The 20,973-nt window shown below is 34.5% G+C and overlaps 3 protein-coding genes across 4 annotated transcripts in view; 1 reads left to right on the top strand and 2 right to left on the bottom strand.

Annotated features, from left to right (window-relative positions):
- The first annotated feature begins 613 nt into the window (after positions 1-613).
- Positions 614-7,959, top strand: LOC107039293 (mannose-6-phosphate isomerase). The gene is made up of 6 exons (XM_015258845.2): positions 614-759; positions 2,154-2,490; positions 4,498-4,813; positions 4,881-5,048; positions 6,172-6,374; positions 7,112-7,959. The coding sequence occupies exons 2-6, from the start codon at positions 2,173-2,175 to the stop codon at positions 7,313-7,315; spliced, it is 1,209 nt and encodes a 402-aa protein (XP_015114331.1). The 5' UTR covers positions 614-759; positions 2,154-2,172; the 3' UTR covers positions 7,316-7,959.
- Positions 7,035-11,425, bottom strand: LOC107039294 (general transcription factor IIF subunit 2). Its single transcript, XM_015258846.2, has 6 exons — positions 11,174-11,425; positions 10,567-10,718; positions 10,390-10,479; positions 9,186-9,310; positions 8,966-9,109; positions 7,035-7,642 (listed from the first exon to the last, which is right to left on the bottom strand). Exons 1-6 carry the CDS (start codon positions 11,320-11,322, stop codon positions 7,490-7,492), a joined length of 813 nt encoding a protein of 270 aa, XP_015114332.1. The 5' UTR covers positions 11,323-11,425; the 3' UTR covers positions 7,035-7,489.
- A 947-nt stretch (positions 11,426-12,372) lies between these two features.
- Positions 12,373-20,973, bottom strand: part of LOC107039275 (protein argonaute-2) — a 33,869-nt gene continuing 25,268 nt past the window's right edge. For both annotated transcript variants that reach the window (XM_015258801.1, XM_015258802.1), the window contains one exon: positions 12,373-12,998. In XM_015258801.1, coding sequence (XP_015114287.1) covers positions 12,846-12,998 — 153 coding nt within the window. In that variant the 3' untranslated portion in view covers positions 12,373-12,845. The remainder of the gene's footprint in view (positions 12,999-20,973) is intronic.

Raw genomic sequence — 20,973 nt, 5'->3', positions numbered from 1 at the left:
AATTTCTCTCTGTAAAAAGATAGCGACACGATTCTGTTGGAAAATGTCTGTTGAAAATCTTCTTGATTAAAAGTTGAATGAGACCGACTCTTTCGGGTGTCCATTTTAGCCCACTCTTGAATAATTTTTCGGTCGAGGACTTTACCAGGAAGCAATCTTTTAAATTTCGATTACTGAAAATTTTTTCAACGTATATTTTACCCCGAATGTCCATATTGCCTCATCCCCTTTAGACTCCTTGAACGATTCTGGATAATTTTCGCTTTGAAATTTCCCATTTATCTCCATAATGAGCCATTTTATGAGAAAATGTTGAGAGCATTTTTTGTAAAAAATTGTTTTCTCTACAAGAAAGTTCTTCTGACATTTCTTCGTCAAAGCGCTCAACCCCGAGATAATTCCACATTTAGTATGTAAAAGAATCGTGACGAAGCTAGGAAATATCAAAATCTCAGTGTTTCGCCAGCCAATGGCATTCCCGCTCACCCCTCCCGCCCAGGAAACCTCAATTTTCATTGGTCCACCTTCTCTCCAATGAATTAACGCCATCTAGACCTATTTTACCACCCCCACCCCAACAAAACACCCCCTCCCTTCCGCTCCGGCGTCGCTAGCCGCCCAATACCGAATCTCGATTCGGAGATTCAGGATTCCGAGAATAACGAAATCATTCTCAACCTGGTACAGAAATCGAGTGGGGTGATATCTCATTCGGTGGCGAGTGGATCTAGTGAACCGCGAAAACAATTTAAATCTCAAGTAAGTTCGGCTTCTGCACTATTCCATTTTTTTAAATACGAGTGATTTACTCCTGTGAATATGGTTATATGCATTGTTTCGTCAGCTTATCTGGTTCGTTATCTCGCGCATGAAGTTTCCACAGTCCATGACACATTATCAGTAGCGAAGCGGTAAAACTGTTCAACTCAATTTTGACCCCCGGTGAGACTCCAAGGACTATCGCAGAATTTGAGGCAGATGAAATTTGTGGCAATTTTTATTGAAAACATTTTCTCTAAACGTTTGACCTTCTAAAATTGAGAATTAAATTTCGGTTTCATCCAGTGGGATAGGCATATCTACACGACCCCATTTTTGAGAAATGTTTCCATGTGAAAATCAATGATAGAACAACGATATGTCATTCTATGCGAAAAACGTTTTTTACATCAACTGCTCTATTTCAAAAAGTATGGAATCGATCAATCTGAAATTTTACACAGGAGTGCAACTCGATGATACTAACTAGTCCTCAACATTTTAGAACTTTACCACATCCTTCACTCATGTAATGGAACGTCGAAGCAACTTTCAGACAAAAAAATAGAAAAGCGCCAATATCTCGTGAACTTTGCAGGAACGGGTATATATATTTTGAAAGAACTAGATAGGAGACATCAAGACGAATATTTTGAAAAAGAAATTGAAATCAGATGAATAGTTTTTGAGATATTGAACAATATAGTTTTATACAAAAAATTGAATATCTTTAAAACTACTCATTCGATTCCGCCCATCTGAAATCCCAGCCTGTAATATAGTAAGAGCTAGAATCCTATCAAATTACAACTTCCTATCTCAATTTTTTCAGGCGTTATCGTGTTCACATCGATTTTATCACAAAAATGAAAAATGTCAACTACTGGGCGACTCGCAATAGTGAGCTAGGCATAATATTGTGGTCCGATTCGATAGATATCATCATAAGGAATATTTTGACGCCAAAAAAGTTCATTTGATGCAGTAGTTTTCGAGATATTGAGAAAAGACAAATTTTTCGGAATCGCTGTATCTCAAAAACTACTGGAACGATTGAGCTGAAATTTCGCCCAGATGTGCTCCCAAAGGATAGCAGTTACGAGCCAAAATTCCAGATTTTTATCCATCACTTTAGTCCTTTTCCTGTGAAAATTTATAAAAAAATTCTCAGAATTTTGCACGCACATGCAGACGTACACACAGACATTTTCTAAAAACATCATATCTCGAGGTTTCATGACATTCTAAGTCATTTCCAAGCAAAATTAGAGAATCGAAAAATCGACCGATTACAAAGCTTCCGGAAGCAATAGGCAAAGTACTTGGATATCCTTAATAATTCATTTTTTATCGTGCAATAAAAAAGTTGGTCAACTTTGAATATTTGTCGACAGGTTCTTACTCTCGATCAAAATGGAGCTGAAGTACACGGTCCAGAATTACGACTGGGGCATGAAGGGCATGACGAGCAGTGTGGCGAGATTACTGAAGGGATCGAGTCCCGATGCTGAGGTGGATGAGGAGAAAACTTACTCTGAACTCTGGATGGGGACCCACCAGAATGGACCCTCGTTCGTCAAGGAAACTGGAAAGAGTCTGGGGGAGTTCATAGGGGCGAACAAGGAGGTCTTGGGGGACGCTGTGAGGGAGAGCTTCGGGGATGATCTGCCTTTTCTGTTCAAGGTCCTGTCGGTGAGGAAGGCCCTGTCCCTTCAGGCTCATCCTGATAAGGTAATCGAGTAGAATTAAATGCCTAATTTGTCGAGCCTCTTTTTTTATTTTTATTGAGAGGCGAAACTTGGCAAAAATATTCAAAAAACTATTTCAAAAATTTATACGTTGGGATTTTTTAAAGTTGAATTTTCTATTCAAATGTTCAAGAGGAAATATTCTATAGAATTTTTTCGGATCAAATTTTTTGAGTTTTTTATTCGATTTTTTTTCTTCTCATCGAGAAAATTAAATAAACAAATTTTCAGCCGAGGGAATTCTATAGAAAATATCTCAACAGAATAAGAGCAGATTTTTATTTTTCTTCTTGGATATAATATTTCAAAGTTTTTTTCACTGTATTTTTATTATTTTTCCATAATAAAATCCATGAAAAAGACTTGGAATATTCATTTCCAAGAATTCTTTTTTTTATAAACCAATATCTATTTAAAAACGGACAGGAGAGTTGCATAAGTTTTAATCAAATTAAGACAATAAATAAATAGAATTTTGCAACAGAATTCTTATAGAACTCCAATAGAATTTCTCGGAGACAGCGCCAAGTTTTTATATTAAATTTTTGCACACGCGATCTGAAAAAAATGATAAAATAAGAATAAAATTAAATCATAAAAATCTTGACAGCAAAAGCTTTGCGGAAATGAACGAATAAACCTTGTTTGTAGTTCTTCAAGTGTTATATTAATAGTACTATTCTCGTTGAATTTCCGAAAATCTACGCTCTTGTTCTGTTATGACAAGTTTTTTTGTAGTTATTCTTTGAAATTTTTATTAACGACATTTTTGCATTCGTGGGCTCCACAATATTTCTGATACTCTTGGAACTTGTCCCGGGCAGTAACAACGAACAAGTTTCGCAAACAGAGGTTTTTGCCAAAACTCTCGGAACAGGTGATTCAGCCAGATTCTTGACCTTGGTCAGTATTTGAAGTTGACACTCATGTTTCTCCGCAGCAGAGCACACAGATGTGTCTGGATGGATCTGAGGGATAGCCATATCCATAAATTATAATTACTAATAAATTATTACGCTGTCAATGAGTTAATATCAGTCTTAAATTTTAATTATTGAAGTAATCATCAATTTAAAAGGTCTAATTTCGAATTATTCATTAATCAGCAATTGAGGTACACTGAGAGAAAAACAAACACGTTGTCAAACAAGTGTTGTTTGGGCCAACAAAATCGCTAGTTGAAAATTGCCAAAAAAGAATTTGTTTGGTTCGAATTTGAAAGTCTCAAACATGAATAATTGTTCTGCTTTCGACAGCAACGAAATATTTGGCTCAAGAGGCGGATAATTCACACCAGGTGGTGCCTTTTCAGGATGAAAATATCTCATATAGAGGAAAATTTATCAACAAATATTTTATCCCTAAGTTACAAGATTGCTATCATATCATTATTATTGTTTCATTTAAGGGTTCATTTGTTGTCTGTGATTATTAGACAGCCGAAACGAAAAACTACTATCCCTTGTTTCGCATAAAACAAAAATTTTTCGGGAGCAAAATACGTATGAGAGTATCGAATAACGAAGAAGTAGTGCTAGAAATGATATTTCTTGCGTATACAGAGAATGCAATTTTTTTTTACCTACTAAATCTATTTTTGCGACAAAAATTTTTCACTCCGGCGCACTCTCTGCATGTTTGGCACAAAAAAATCCTTTTTTGATAATTTTCAAAAAACTATTTTCTTGGCACAAGTAAGACTTGTTTGAGAACTGTCGTTTGTCTCTCAGCGCAGGTTGCATGAGATCGATACACGTTGTCATTTTTCAAATTCTGATTCCCCTGATTTTGAGGATTTCTAATTTGCCTGGAAATTTTGCCCCAGTCTCTCCAAATGTTCACTCCTGCTGAATTTTTATATTAATTAAAACTGCGATATCGAAATTCCAGTGCGGCCTCCCCTTAAACCATTGGAAAACCTATTGCCAACCCAGTTATAAACTGCGTTCATCCACTTGTTGAATAAAAAATATTGTTGTCTCGATCCCAGGCAAGAGCTGAAAGCCTTCATAAACTCCACCCCGACATCTACAAAGACCCGAATCACAAGCCTGAAATGCCAATAGCACTGACGCCCTTCGAGGCCCTGTGTGGCTTCCGCCCAGTCGCTGAGATCCAGCATTTCCTGAAAAAAATCCCTGAGCTGTCTATGGTGATTGGTCAGGAGACAGTCGACAATTTCATCGGGTCTGCCGAGGCTGATGCAAAGGCTCATCTTCAGAGGTGCCTGCAGGGGCTCCTCACTCACAACGCCGACTCGACAGCCGAGAAATTGAAGAGCTTCATCGATAGATTATCACAAATGGGTATGAGAATCATTAATTTTTCATTGAAGTTACGAAAATATAATTGTCATACAGTTTTATCCTGCAGATGAGGCCAGTAGAGAGGAATTGAATGCTAGTATTATTGAAAAACTCCACGCGGATTATCCAGGGGATGTCGGCTGTTTTGGACTTTATTTCTTTAACTTTATTACTCTTCAACCTGGCGAGGCGCTTTATCTGGGGGCTAATGAACCCCATGCTTATATTTCTGGTGGTAAGAGAATTTCTTTTTTCAGTTGAGAATTTTTCTCATTCAAATTTCAGCCAATGAATGGCACTATTCGACTGCTGTTTTATATAGTCAACACGGTATCAAGTGATAATTTTTGATAATTCCACAATTGGGGCCAATTTGGAAGAAAAAAAAATTTTTTTGATAAAAACTAGCAATTTTCCAAAAATTATAACTTCCTCAAATACCCGTATTCTTCAGTTTTTCTTTTTTCAAAATTTTTGTCCAATCCCCATATTTTCAGAAATTCTGTTGAATTTCCGGAAATCTATGCACTCGTTCTATTATGACAAATCTTTTTTTAGTTATTCTTTGAAATTTTTATTAACGATATTGTTGCATTCGTTTGGGGCTAATTTGGAAAAAAAAAAATATTTTCCTGACAAAAACTAGCAATTTTCCAAAAATTATAACTTCCTCAAATATCCATATTCTTCAATTTTTCTTTTTTCAAAATTTTTGTCCAATCCCCATATTTTCATAAATTCTGTTGAATTTCCGGAAATCTATGCACTCGTTCTATTATGACAAGTCTTTTTTTAGTTATTCTTTGAAATTTTTATTAACGATATTGTTGCATTCGTTTGGGGCCAATGCGGAAAAAAATATATTTTCCTGATAAAAACAACAATTTTCCAAAAATTATAACTTCCTCAAATATCCATATTCTTCAATTTTTCTTTTTTCAAAATTTTTGTCCAATCCCCATATTTTCAGAAATTCTGTTGAATTTCCGGAAATCTATGCTCTCTTTCTATTATGACAAGTCTTTATTTATTCTTTGAAATTTTTATTAACGACATTGTTGCATTCGTTTGGGGCCAATTTGGAAAAAAAATATTTTCCTGACAAAAACTAGCAATTTTCAAAAAATTATAACTTCCTCAATTATCCATATTCTTCAATTTTTATTTTTTCAAAATTTTTGTCCAATCGTCATATTTTCAGAAAAAAATCGAGACGAAATCCTCGGCATCGATTTTTTTGTCCTGTTGAATTGGCGTGGATCTGCTCATATTTGAGACTTGAAGAATGCTGTTGTCACATTCTACTTCAGGCCCTTTCAAATTTTATTACTTTCTTCTTATTTTTTTTCTTATTCCAGACTGTATGGAGATCATGTCGTGTTCAGATAATGTAGTCAGAGCTGGACTGACTCCGAAGTTAAAGGACGTACCCACATTAATCGAGATGTTGACTTACAACTGTGAAGCTGCAGAGTTGAAGAGGTACAAACCAGTCAAAGAGGACGAATTCTGCGAAGTTTTCAGACCCCCGATCAAGGACTTTGCTGTTGCTAAAATTGAGGTAAATCAACTGGCCTCATCATTCTCTTGCAAATTTCAATATTGAATAATGTTTTCAGCTGTCTATCAGTTTTTATGAAATAATTGGACTGAAATTTACACTTTACATCGATTTCTTCATCAAATTAGCAATTTCCAGTAACGAAATTTCTTGGAACTCCAATGGAATCACTTGATAAAAATTTCCAAAAAATTTTGTATTCGAAATTTCAGCAAAAAATGTTTAATAGAAAAAAAACAATAATTTCCCCTATTTTTTGAAGACTTACTAACTCACTTTAATTGAATTCTCAATTAATTGAGAATTCAAAAGTATATTGAGCTGAATATACTCCTTGTCTATTAATTTTTATGAAATAATTGGACTGAAACTTACTTGAATTTACCTGAATTTACCCCTCGATTTTTTAATCAAATTGGCGGTTTTCAGTGACGAAATTTCTTGGAATTCCAGCGAAATTAATTGGCTGTCACTCGATAAAAATTTCCATGAAATTTCCCCTGTTTTATGAGCGAAATTCTATTCAATTTTTGGCATGAGAACACATGTCATTTTGATTCTTAATTTTCCTATTCACCAGCCCCCTAAGCAGTTGAAAACTTCCCCTAAATCTTTCTCGCCTCAGTCTTAATGTCTATTCCACCATTAAAAACCCTCCAATAAAAAAATCAATTTATTGAATCTCTCGTTGAATACTGACATAGAAAAATCTTCTCACAAATATTATTCTTTCACAGCTTCCTCCTGGCACAACATCGTACGACCTCCCTCCAAGAAACTCAGCTGGAATACTGATAATAATCGAAGGCTCAGTGGAGGTGAACTCTCAGATCTACTCCACAGGCTCTGTCCTATTCGTCAAAGCGAACGAGAAATTGAGCTTAAATATCGTGACCAAAGACGCGAGAACTCTCCTGTTCGAAGGTTTCGCCAACGTCTGACGAAACCGAACTATTAAATTTACCACAAATCCCTGAGAAAATAGTTTTAGTCAGCTTTTAATTAATTAGTTAATTAATTAAGTAATATAAAAATGCCTATTAACATCACGAGCTTCCACTGGGGGGTTCCCCCCACGAAAAAACTCCCGAAATGGTGAGGAAAAATACGAAGGACTAGCTGGAGTCGTCTGAGGCCTCTTTGGGAGTTGCCTCCACTGGCTTGTCGACTTTGTAATGACGATACTCTGGCTTCAACTCCCACGTATTCCTGTGGGGATTCTTCAGATTGTAATTGCACACCTCGTTGAGTATTTCCTTGAGGTACACCTGTGTGCAAAGTGATTTTTCAAATTGTAGATAGAAACTATGAATGAAGGGATTCGAAGAAGTTTTTGAGAATTGATGCTATTTATACTGACATCAGAGTTTTATAGGGATTTTTTATGAGATTCAGATGTGATGGACTGTTTGGTCAATTTTGTATCATTAGATTTTTGATTATGTAAATAAAATCGGATGTGAAAATGTCTAATTTACGTGACAGAACTAATTACCGCATAGTAATTTGATCTCAACACGTCAATTTATCACACAGACAACTGAACATAAATAAATTGAGCACAAAACCTATTCCCAACCCCAAATTTATTATGAATTTACTACTAAACCCGTTTAATTCCAATCATTTAAGTTCTATACGAAAACAACTTTATGACACATCAGTCCGAGCTCAACTTTCTTTTTCTATTATTTTCTCTGTCTGGGGTTAGACGTAAACAGAAAAAAAATGAATTCTCCAAGTAATAATAAAAACCCAGAAAATCGACATTTATAGTCCCCTCTTATAATATGAAGAAAAGCCGAATGATTTAAAGTAGCTCTACCCTTCGGCCGGACTACGCTGTACTTTTGGATATTTTCAGTTTCCAAATTGTTCAACTAAATTGCATGGAAAAAATTTGACAAAATTCATACCCAGTCAGTATTATCTAAATTAAATTTCGCAAAATATTGATATTTTTTCAAACATTTCCCTCTTATAAATAAATAATAAAACTTGTTTGCAAAACGGTGGATTCTTTTTTATGAGGTGTCAAAAAAATTCTTGATTTTTTCACATCTAATGAACAAAAATTCAGATTTTTAACTTTGATTGCAATGGAAATGTCGATTTTCACATAAGACACTGGGGTAAATCCTGATTTTTAAACTTTTCTTCTTTAAAAAACCAAAACGATAATTAAATTGAGCAAAAATTAGAATTCCGAATCTAATCGAGTTTTCTGCAATTTTTTTGCAGTTTTCAATAATCTTTGAATTTGCCGTAAGGGTAGAGCTACTTTAATCTATCCTCCTCCCTTCTTTTGTAAAATAAGAAGAAAGTTGATTGTCATTTTTTAATGTTTGGAAATAACTTCATGCGTGATCCACTTTTGTTCTATGATTGATTCTGAAGAACTGTCAATAAATACGCCCTTCGATTTATCCTGAATTATTTCTTAATTAAATACAACAGTGTAAGCGGTGCGCTGGGGGCATTAGCCTTCGCCATGTGTTCTTCAAAATGCTGCTCCAGTTCAATTTTGAGTCAGAGAGAAACCACAATTAATTAGCAAAGGTTATTTGTACAATTTGTGAGAAAATACTCACGATCGGCTGTCTCGTAATTTTAACCAAGTCTTTGATATTGTAGTACTGATGCTTCTCGAATGCAGCGAAGAGCATGTCCATCACAGCGTCCTTGTCGTCCCTCATCTTCTTGCCCTCCGCCTTCTTCTTCTCTGCATACTCGATCTGAGGGCATAATAATTTCGCAAATGTGAATATTCCCAGTGAGGGAGTAATGTAGAAGGTGTTTGGAGATAGTTACATTGTGTTTGTGATCAGAAACTGGCTTGAAGTTCTGCACAACCCTGTCCAGCTGCTGGATCTGTCTCACAGGGACTGAGGCACGTTTTATACTTTCTTTCTTGAGGTTCATGTAACAATTATCAGCTGAAAATAATTTTACCTCGTTAGGAAAATATCAGAGTGCTTGAAAAATCTATTACATTTCAATCTCGGGAACAATGTGAAGCAATCACTTGGAAGATTAGTGAATAATCATCCACAAAATTGAAAGAAAGCTTCGGAATGTTAAACTACCTCTTGCACATTTTCACTCAGCAAATTTTTCAATTAATCTCCATGAAAAAAATTACAAGAAATTCACTCAAATCACATTTTCAAGACCTTGTTTTCCTAATGCCTCTCTTTGAAATAAATAATGGGGATTGTTTTAATTTTGGAAATTGCAATTTTTAACATCGAATCAATTTCTTATAAAAAAGCTGTAATCATCAACAATTTCCATCACTTAATGATTTTTCTCAAAAGATGACCTCAGTTTTTTTCCGGATTTTTTTAATGTTTCCTAACGGTTCAAAATGCAAAAGCTAATTTAGAACTTCAAAGTTTGATAGAATCATTTCTCTTACGACCGTTTTCAAACAAATGGCGAAACTACTATCCTTAAGAGTGCCAAGTGAATTTGAAAAAAGATTTTAAAAAAATTTTTTCTTTCCCTCCATCATTGGAGAAATATGTATTCATCCATCCGACGAAATTTCAAATCCGCAACCGGAACTAGACATCGAGAAAATAAATGCATGGGATGAAATGGGTACGGCGGGTTGAAATATCTCTCTTATTCACCCCGGTACCCCATTGTTTTTTGTCGCCATCACATTGAACACATCATTCCCCATATCTTCAAATTTTTTCAAATTTTTCTTGAGTTCCTAGGGGGTTGAAACGTTCAATTTAATCAAAACTCCATAAGAGGCCGTGTATAAGACTGATTTTGTTTATTTAATTTCTCGATATCCATAAGTTCTAAAATTTTAAAATTGTCACCGATATTCACCATCTGCCTAATACTATTAATTAAAAAAATTATAACTTTGTTGGTGAATGTCAATTTTCAAGGTCATCGCCAAATTCACTTGGCACCCTTAATAGTAGTATGTATCTTGATATTATATCCTTAATAATGTAGTTAAGACCAATAATAGTATTATTTATCTTGAGATTACCATTTGGTCGACATTCTAATTTCTGTACAATTCTCCCCTCCATGTAGAGCTTCTCAGACTCAGGCACAACAGCATCAGAATTATTTGACCCTGAAGAAGATAAATTTCAGTTTCATGTAAACGAAATAAATTGAGAGATACCAGTAATTGACTAGACAATGCGGTCCACCATCTCACCAGCTACATGGGAAAAAACTCCTAGTGTTTGATGGCTAACTGTGGAAACATCGAGTCTGTGCTGTTTGGGTATATCTTCCTCATCTGGCTCCTTGAGTGCCAGAACAGCTTCTGATAATTTCAAGGACACTTCTGCTTTATGCCCAGGATTTCTAGAAAGAAATAGAAAAAGAAGACAAATCAAAATTATGATAATAGAGTGAAATTTCCCAAAAGTGATGTTTAAAAATACGATTTACTGCCAAAAATGGAATAATTTTATGGAAAATGAGCTGAAGAATTCTGCACCCACAGGAGAAATAACAATAGCAGTAAAACTAATGATTCTTTTCCATCTAATCAATTGATAAGTTTTGATACTATCAGGAAATAATTCTTTTAATTGATTCGTCAATGAATAAGAATAACAAAATCATTGAGTTAATGACACTAAAATGATAATTCCTTGAAAGTATTTTTTTAAAATATGAATCACAGGAGAAATGATAACAATTCAGATGCCGTGATTTTAATGAATCAGTTGATTAATTTTTAAAGTATCAAAAAGCGATTTTTATAATCAACCGAACCCTGTAGCGTAAAAAAACGAAATAACAATAATACTAACTTTGTTATTTTGAGCTTTCCAACCTCAATGTTACCAGGTGCCTTTTCCCACTTATTAGCAATATATTTAGGCACTTTAACAAGCCACACTCCACGTCCTGCATTACTCAAATCCAAGTCGCGTTCCGCATGAACTGGTGGAGTCGACATTTGAAGGGAATTGATTGATTATGTAAAAACTAAATAGTGACAATCGCAGGGATGATGTTTATCCCGTGGTTTGTCCACAATTCTCACAACTCTCAAGCTCAACACGTTTCTCAGAATTTTTAAAGTAACCAAGACCTGCGATCGGTCAAACAGTGTCGGTAGAGTAGATCAAAGTTTTTTTTTTTCACGATCGGTCTCATATAATTTCCAAGTTAATATTTTTTTTTTTAATCCAAGCAGTTTATTCTTAATTTTTTTTCAACATTTTAAAGGTCTTTATTAACATATATAACAATCAAGTACATCGAGTAACAGTACCACAATGAGCTTGGACTTAAAAATAGTTAGTACAGCTCCAGCCCGAAGGCTATTACATGTATTTTGCATAAAGATTTTTATTTCGTGGCGCTTAAGGGTGCCAAGTGAATTTGGCGATGACCTTGAAAATTGACATTCACCAACAAAGTTATAATTTTTTTAATTAATAGTATTAGACAGATGGTGAACATCGGTGACAATTTTAAAATTTTAGAACTTATGGATATCGAGAAATTAAATAAACAAAATCAGTCTTATACACGGCCTCTTATGGAGTTTTGATTAAATTGAACGTTTCAACCCCCTAGGAACTCAAGAAAAATTTGAAAAAATTTGAAGATATGGGGAATGATGTGTTCAATGTGATGGCGACAAAATCAATGGGGTACCGGGGTGAATAAGAGAGATATTTCAACCCGCCGTACCCATTTGATCCCATGCTTTCTCGAGGTTCGTCACGCGAAATAGAGGATTTTCCGCATTTATTTTCTCGATGTCTAGTTCCGGTTGCGGGTTTGAAATTTCGTCGGATAGATAAATACATATTTCTCCAATGATGGAGGGAAAGAAAAAATTTTTTTGAATCTTTTTTCAAATTCACTTGACACCCTGAAGGAATATGGGAAAAGAAACAGAATATGTTGCGTAAGGAAAAATTCAAGGATCAAAGAAAAAAACCCTATTTCAATTATTCTTAATTTCAAAAATTTCTCTATATTTCTCCCCCTCAATTGAAGAATTAAACTCAAAGAGTCTGAACATATTAAATTTAAATTATATGCTTCATTTTGAATAATTTCTGAAGCTTCTTTTACAGTACAGTGGACCCTTCTTTATTCTCCCATTCCATAATTCGCACTCTACTCCCCTCTGATTAGATGTATTCCTTCGGGACGCCGGTGATATCCATAATCCAGTTAAAATAGCTGTTTACGTCTGCGAAAATGCTCCTATCGGATTTTGACTTTCCCAAGTAAAGCCCAACGACCCTGTTGTTGATTATGAACGGAGCGCCGACGTTTTCTTGCTGCATCAAAGAAGTTTATCTGAGGTAAGGATGAACGTAGAAGTAATGCTGGCTACCCAGCATTACTTCTGCCACTTTGTGACGTCATGGCCGAAATAATAGACCTACACTGACAGAAAATGTGGCGGTTTAGTGCGGGTCGTGAAATAAGAACTCGTGGTTGTGGAATAATAGTATATTACGTGCTAAGGCGGAGAAGTGCTGAATTCAACGCTGGTGGAGTACAGGCGCACGAGGCACGTGAGTCGGAGACGAGGCCGCCGAAGGCGGCCGAGTCGTAGCCGAAGGCTCGGGCTGCAAACTCATATTCGCCAGAAAAGTTTCTTTCGGCCTAGTGACGAAATATACTATATTGTGTTATATTCACTTCCTGAAAAACCGTTAAACACTTTCGTGGTTTTTATTCACTTTCATGTGCATGTGTATTTCTTTTCGAAAAGATGTGAATTTCAAGTGATGAAAATCAATTGAAATTCACATCTTCATCTTTCATTCTTGATCTTCGTCATCATCTTCATCTTTTTGGTTGATGTGATGTCAATTGATTGCTAAAAATGGAGAGTTTCATCCAATTATCGGTGAAAATTTAAAATTTCATTAGCTCTACTGAAACGAATGGACATTTTTATACAGATCATTTTGTGAATATTGTTAAAATAATGAGTTTAGAGAAAAATGTCAAAAGTTTAAATACAAAATCAAAAGGCAATTTTTCGAAATAAAATTTTTTTTCCAAATGCAAAAATTGAAGTCCCGCAATCGGCGTCAGGATCAATTAAAAAAACAATAGTCGTCTCATTTATTCAAATTTATTTACTCTAACACATTTATAATAAACCTTAATAGTTATGTTACTATTACCGATTTTTAAAAACTGTTATTCATTGAATAAAATTCAGAGTCAACGATATCTCACATTTTTCGTCATTTTCCTTAGACCAAAGAACGCAGAATGAAACTCCAACTCAAACGAAAATTGATCAAATCATCAATTTTTATTAATTAAATCATTAGATTAGTTACTCCGCGTTTAAAGCAACGGTTCACTCCACCTTTGAAAAATTCTCCCTCGAGTCCAAAGTAATATGTATCAATGTATCACTTTATGTACAGCAGTGCCAAAAGTTGTTCGTTAATCATCACTATAATTAATTATTTGTTAATTATCACGTGTCACTTTCTAAAAAAATCACTCCTATGTGAATCCCTTGGCTACTCGTCTCGAACATTCAACCATCAACTGCAGGAGGAGTTATTCAAGACGTTTTAAAGACAACTTTAAATAATTGATACTCATCTTTATGCAAATATCTCCAAGACGAATGGGTTTAGAAAAAAATACGATAAAATCATTTTTGTAGCTTATAAAATTTTCTAAAAAAAAGTCTCCACACGAATCTCGCTATCTCTCCTAGATTCCAAAGTATGTGTCTGTGAATCTGAAAGATCATACGAATAGAATCCAAAGTTCCCGATTGTAGTCTCATTGTTTTATTTATTTACAAAGCACAATGACAATTGAATATTCCCTTCATTCGGATATTCAAAGCACTAAGTTCATCCGATGGAGTCATCTCCACCCTCATTATCACCTCTAATTATTTTTCTCACTCGTAGATAGGAGAGACATGTCTCTCTGATAAGACGTTGAGAAAGAAAATTTTGACCATTTCCTCGCTTCAAGTTTGTTCATTTTCTCTGGAGCGAGGAGATCTGTCGATCGAAATGTTGAGTACATTATGCAGTGATACAACATACTTTGCTTACACAACAATGCGATCATGTCTTAAGTAATTAGTAACACTTAAACTCGGCACTTCCACATTTTCATTTAGGATTAATTTCATCACTTTCGTTAATAAGATTCCAACAAACATACAATTAGGTTTTATGGTACTTTCAGCGTGCGATCAGATAGCTTTCTCACTAATAGTTTTTTAATTGTCAATTTTCACATTTTTTTGCATTTTTCGTTATTTTTTTCGGTGGATTTTGGAGGCGAGTGGTGAAGCGTTAGAAAATGAATTTTGAGGCGAAAAATGTTGAGGTAATTTTTGCGGAGAATTTTCTGGTCTACGACAAGGTCTTTTAACATTTTCTAAAATGAAATTTCGATATCATGTTGCATTTTTTATTTGAAGGCCTTCGGCTTCATTATCGGCCGAACGTTATCTGAATTCATTTTTTTGGTCGATTCTTGTCTGGAAATTTTAACTCGATGCCCCGTCACTCAGGGACATTCAAAAATTTTTAATTGAGATCGAAAAAAAAAGTTTAAAAAATTCTGAACACTTTGAAAGAGCGTTTTTTACCCTCGATCACTCGCGCTCGGCCGCCAGTTTTCATCCGCCGCACGGTTAGCGCAGCGTCGCTGGGTGAAACCGAGCGCGCTGTTGCCACCTTGACGCTTATCGCTACGCGCGCCTTCCAAGTGCGGCAGTGAATGTAGCAACACTGGCGCTCGCGGGGTCGACAGGAACTGGAACGCGCCACCGCTTTTCCGTCCGTTCGACGATTCTTTCCTATTTTTAGCTAAACAAATTTCCCGAGAAAACAACGGCCGCCATTTGTTACGGTAATCATGAATTATTCGTATCTTCTGTATTGAACTCATTCCTCAATATTAACTAAAAACGCTCTCTCAAAAAATTCAGAATTTTTTAAAACTTTTTTTCAATCCGAATTCATAATTTTCGGGGGTCTCTGTGTGACGGGCGTCGAGTTGAAATTTCGAGATAAAAATCGAATAAAAAAAGCAGATAACATTCGGCAGATAATGGCGCCCGGCCTGAAATGCAACTTTATTTCGATTTCAAAACATTCTATACAAATTCTTTTGCAAATATCTCCAAAAATATTGGGTTTAGCGAAAAATGTCAAAAAGCTTTTTTCGAAGCTGGGGAAATTCTCCACAAAAAATGTCTTCCAACATTTTTTTCAAAAATCCCTTGTTGACGAGAAAATTTTAAAGAAAAACCAACATGTGTTTATCTTTTGACTTTTATTTCAATTTCGAAAGATTCTATACAGATGCTCTTCCAAATATCTTAAAAAATATTGGGTTTGTCGAAAAATGTCAGAAAATTCTCTTTTACAACTGAAGAAGTTCTCTACAAAATTTTTTTTTGTCATTTTTTTCAAAAATCACTCGTTCAAAAGAAAATTTCAATGAAAAATCAACGGTTCTGTCACGTTCCACCACTTCATTTATCAATGTGTTATTTCTGAATTCCCTTTCTAACAGCTACTCGGTGTTCAATGAATCATCACCTCCCGTATCAGAACTCCCTCGCTAATGATATCCCTATAATCATTTCTAATTTTAATCATTAATTTTTTTGGTGTTTAATTTGATTTAGAGTTGCTTAACCATCGCCACGAATTTGTTTAGACATTAAAGTTTCCTCAGAGCTCATGACTTTCAGCTTGTTCGCCCACTCTCGAGATACATGAATATCCCCGTGGCTACCAATTAGCAATTTATCCCCCTTAATTAATTAACTGAACAGAACTGCACTGATTTTTTATTCACATATTTTGGAATTTCTTTTCTTTCGCGTTTTTCCTTTTATTATTGTCAAAGAAAGGGCCACTAATTATTGTCATTCATTGACGTTTTCTGTTGAATTAATTTGACAAGTTAATTAATTAATTAATTAATTGAAACGACCAGTCGTGTCCGTTGGAAATTTCATTGATTGAAATGAATAGTTGTGACTGATCGACGATTTTATTCTCATTTTTCATTTTTCTTCTTCATTACGTCAAAGAGAGAATTCCAAAAAGTTGATTATTCTTTATTGATCACTTTTTAATTATCGAATCAGTGCAATTGAACAGGTCCAGCTCCCAAGAGCGAATATCGAATTGACGCATCGTTAATTTAATCAATATTCATTAATTTCATCGGTATAATAAGGACGTTTGGAGTTGAGGGTCAAACGACCCTTAAAAACGTCAAGGGTTAAGGGTTAATTGGTCTTAAGAGGAGACTGCACTGAAATTTCAAATCGCAAGGGCCATTACTCATCGTATTGATGGGTTTACTACTCCAATTTCAACGGAAAATAATTGGGAAATTGCTTTCGTCACAGTATAGTCAATATATATTTTTGTTAATAAATTGGCAATTTGCTTCCGAGTAGAGTTTCTCTGACGATCTATTTTAAATTGAATTGCATGATTCATTTAATTCAACGTTGTGCCGACCGTGTGCCAATGTTGGTTGCCAACATTTCCCCGACGTTGGTAGCCAACACTGTGCCGATGTTTGCAGCCGAAATTTCCCCAACATCGGCCCAAGGTTGGTTGTCAACATTGGCCCAACGTTGGTAACCAACATTGACCCAACATCGGTAGCCAACACTGCCCCAACATTGGCCCAAGGTTGGTTGCCAACATTTCCCCAGCATTGCCCAAACGTTGACAGCCAATATTTCCCCAACATTGGCAGCCAACATTGCCCCAACATTGGCAGCCAACATTGCCCCATCGTTGGCAGCCAACATCGCCCCAGCGCCGATAGCCGGCAACAGTCCCAACAACGATTTTTCTAATGAAATAATACGAAAAATTGAATGGAAAAGTACTTGAAAAATTCATGTCGAAGAATTCCGACAGAAAATGTATCAATAGAAAAATTTGCATTTGTCTACCGATTTTTCTACAGAATTATTTCTATTTGGCATCCTATATTTTCTATTAGTTTTTGACTTCATCAGGTCATCTTTCTCCAATAGAAATGGTCAGTGGTAAGTATTCTATAGAAAAAAAAATAATAAAATTTGATTTTTCCGGACAACTCATTCTACTCAGATATTTTCTGTAAAAAAAAATTTTTTTGTTCCATTTTTCACGCGAAAAGAAGACAACAAATTGAATGAAAACAAAATGGAATATTGATGTCGAGGAATTCCTACAGAAAATGTCTCAACAGAAAAAGTTTTATAGAAAGATGAAATTCTACTGATTTTTCTATACAGCAGTTTCCATTTAACATTTTATATTGAAAAAAACACAGTAAAACGGGGGAAATCTTAACAGAATCCACGAAAAACAAGTAGAATTTTCAATAGAAGTTCAATAGAAATCCAATAGAATTTTCTATAAACTACATTTGTTTAAAATGTGAATGCATCCTGATTTGACCCTATAATGGCCTAGGCTGTTGGGTCTCTAATGAATAAATTCAAATGAAAATAAAAATGCAAAACTTCACACGTTCTTGAAAGTCGTCTGACCCTTACGACCATTTGACCCTCATCTAAAACCAAAATAAAAAATCCTGAATCTTACCAAATAATTGTTCTTCACGGTTGCAGTATTAAAAATCACTCAAACCCAATTTCACGAATTTTTTCATTTAAAGCTGTTGTTTCAAGTCAGTGAGTTACACTTGCGATATTTCTAAATATCGAATCTCATAGTCTTTTAAATTAATTAACAATTAATCCCCAACCATCTCCACCAACAAAAGGTAAAAAATAAAATAAAAGGAAAATAAATTTGTCCAAACAAAAAATTCTATTCGAATGAATAATTTCCTTAGATTCATTAGAAAAAAATGAAAGAAAAACCATTACAATTATTACGCGAATTGCCGCAAGTGCATAATTGCCGTACAATAATTCAACTTCCATTACAATCTAGATATAATATTATTTATATATAAATATAAATTATTTGTCTTAGATTAATTGCAGACACGGGATTTATGGATTTTTATTCGACTTTCGTTAACGCTGGGCAATTCACACTGTATCATTCATTGTGTCATCGGGTTTTGTTATTTTCATTCGATAATTACCACATCATTACATGATAAAGATCATTAATAACGATAATCAACTGTAAGTAAATTAATTGAATTGGATTTAGTTCAATAGTGAATAGTGAAATGCATCATAACTCTTCAATTATTGAATTATCTCGGTTACAAGTGGGTGTAGGAAAAAATGTCAAAAGACATTTTCTTTAGAGAATTTTCTCCCCTACAAAAAATGTAATGTGCTATTTTTTCTAAATCTGACAGTTTCGGAGATATCACCGAAAGAAGCTAAATGAAATCTGTCTGAATTTGAATGAATGATGAATTTTCTGCTTCAAACAATTGCAAATATCTTAAAAACTAAGAGATTTGAAGGAAAATGTTAAGATGCGTTTTTTGTAGCTTATGAAATTCCTCAAAAAATATGTATTTTGACATTTTCCCCTGGATCCATTCATTGCCGAGATAATCCCAAAATTCCACCATTTCACAACTGAAAAAATTAGTCACATGAACCTTGACACTCACTATATTTCCATTTCACTGAATATCTACATAAAAAGCTGCTGTTTTTGTATTTGAGAAGATCATTGCTGGGTTAATCACAGTGCAGAAATGTTTTTAATTCCTAGAATCTAATATTTTCCCCCAAACTTTTCGATAAAAGACATGCGTTGAATGTGTCGTTTAAAAATAAACTGTAATCATGACAAAAGTAGAGGAAACAATAGTTACAATTGGCATCTCTTTTCGTTATTCTCGTGTTATTTCTCCACTCTTTTGCCGCGTGTTGTCAGCCCCCAATTCACTAGCAAATCGATAAAGCGAATTAAAATCAAATCTAGGATCACTTTTTCGTGAATATCTCAGGATCCAAGAGAGAGACAAAAATTTTCGCTCATATCTTTTTTGTAGTACATAAAATTCTCCTCAAAAAGTGTCTTCACACAATATATCCCATCTCCCCTCGATCCAGAGATATTTCCAAAAATATGAAACCCTTGGGAAATGGACTTTTCGTTTTACCCTTTACAACTGAATAATTAAATAATAAAAAGTATAAACTACTGGAAAAAGTTGTTCTCTTGTCCTTAACAAAACTCCTAGTACTCTATTTACAAATGAAACCTGTCACAAACATCACACTGATGTCTTCACCCCCGAAAAAATTGAATATTTCCCATTAAATGCGCCTCAGATTCCGGTGGATTACGTCTTAATTACGTCTTAATCCCTTAAATACCTAGGAAATAGATCTGTATGGCCTCATTAAAATTAAATCATCAACACCTCATGCTTTATTAATTCTCTTTCCATACACTAATCAACTGTGCTTGTTGGCCATCACTCATTAATCATAATTACTCATTAATTATCTTGTCATCAAGATCAGTGGACACTTGACACATTTTGGTACCCCTTTGTTTCATTCTCATGTCAACAACAATGATTAATAAAATTTCTTTCCTCTTCATTTAATCTAGATCGAGCTTGACTGCTAATTAGTGGATTGAATGCTAATCAACACTTGTCCCTGCGTCTTCATCAGATTATTTGAATGGATTCACTCGTCTTTATGCATTTTGTACCTAGGTTGAAGACGCTAGACCCTTAATTCTACCTAACGATATTATCCTAGAGGTTCTACAACGTATTCCCATATGACTGTCATAAGTGGTTGGAGAGTTGTTAAAATATTAATTTTTGTTTGCTCTTCTTTTTTCATTACCTCTTAAGCCTTACTTTAACATTATTTTGTTTTTTCTTCTCATTCATTTCTAAAAACTAGAATAAATATTATCGATAATCAAGGTCCTTTTTGTGAGATACTTTCCGTGACTGTTAGTTTAGTTGTGTTTTTTTTCTTTTTTTTTTTGGTTTTATAAAACGATTATTGGAGGCTTGTCTGGAGCGGTTGGAATCCTTAATGCACGCGGGGTTTCCCACTGATTGAAGATTCTTTTTCATAATACTGGATTTTGGAATGAAAAAGAATGAAGTTGGGAGACTGGGGCTAAGTTAACGAGAACAGAATGAGTATTTGTTCATTCGTGAGTAAAAATTCTCAAGGATCGTTTTACCCTCAAATAAAATTTAAAAAATCCTGAATTGTGTTTCAGTAGAAAAGAGGGGAACTGTATTTCATTAGCAGAAGTTGAACTCGAGAATGAGTGGATTTAGGAGAAAATTACAAAAGAGCTTTCTTGAAGAGCATGAAATTTCGTAGAAAAAATGTCTTCTCACATTTTCCGCTAAACCTGATGCTTCGAGAAAAATTAGCAAAAAAAAAAAAATTTTTTTTTATTTTTTATTTTTTTAAATATTTTTCTTTGTTTATATTTCTAAGCTGTGTAAACCAACAGGTTTTTGTGCTCAAATAAAAAATATTAAAAAAATTCTCTAGGATCTTGTTCAATTGGAATAAATGTCAATTTTTCTATTATAGATTATTACAAATATCTTGAAACCGAAGGAATTTAGAGAAAAATGTAAGAAAACTTTTTTCAAGAGCATGAAATTGCCCACAAAAAAAATCTTT

This window comes from Diachasma alloeum, unplaced genomic scaffold (assembly GCF_001412515.2).
Source record: "Diachasma alloeum isolate Michigan unplaced genomic scaffold, Dall2.0 Dall_scaffold_00295, whole genome shotgun sequence".
NCBI lineage: Eukaryota > Metazoa > Arthropoda > Insecta > Hymenoptera > Braconidae > Diachasma > Diachasma alloeum.
Note: the sequence above shows the minus strand (reverse complement) of the source record. Positions and strands in the feature narration are given on the sequence as shown.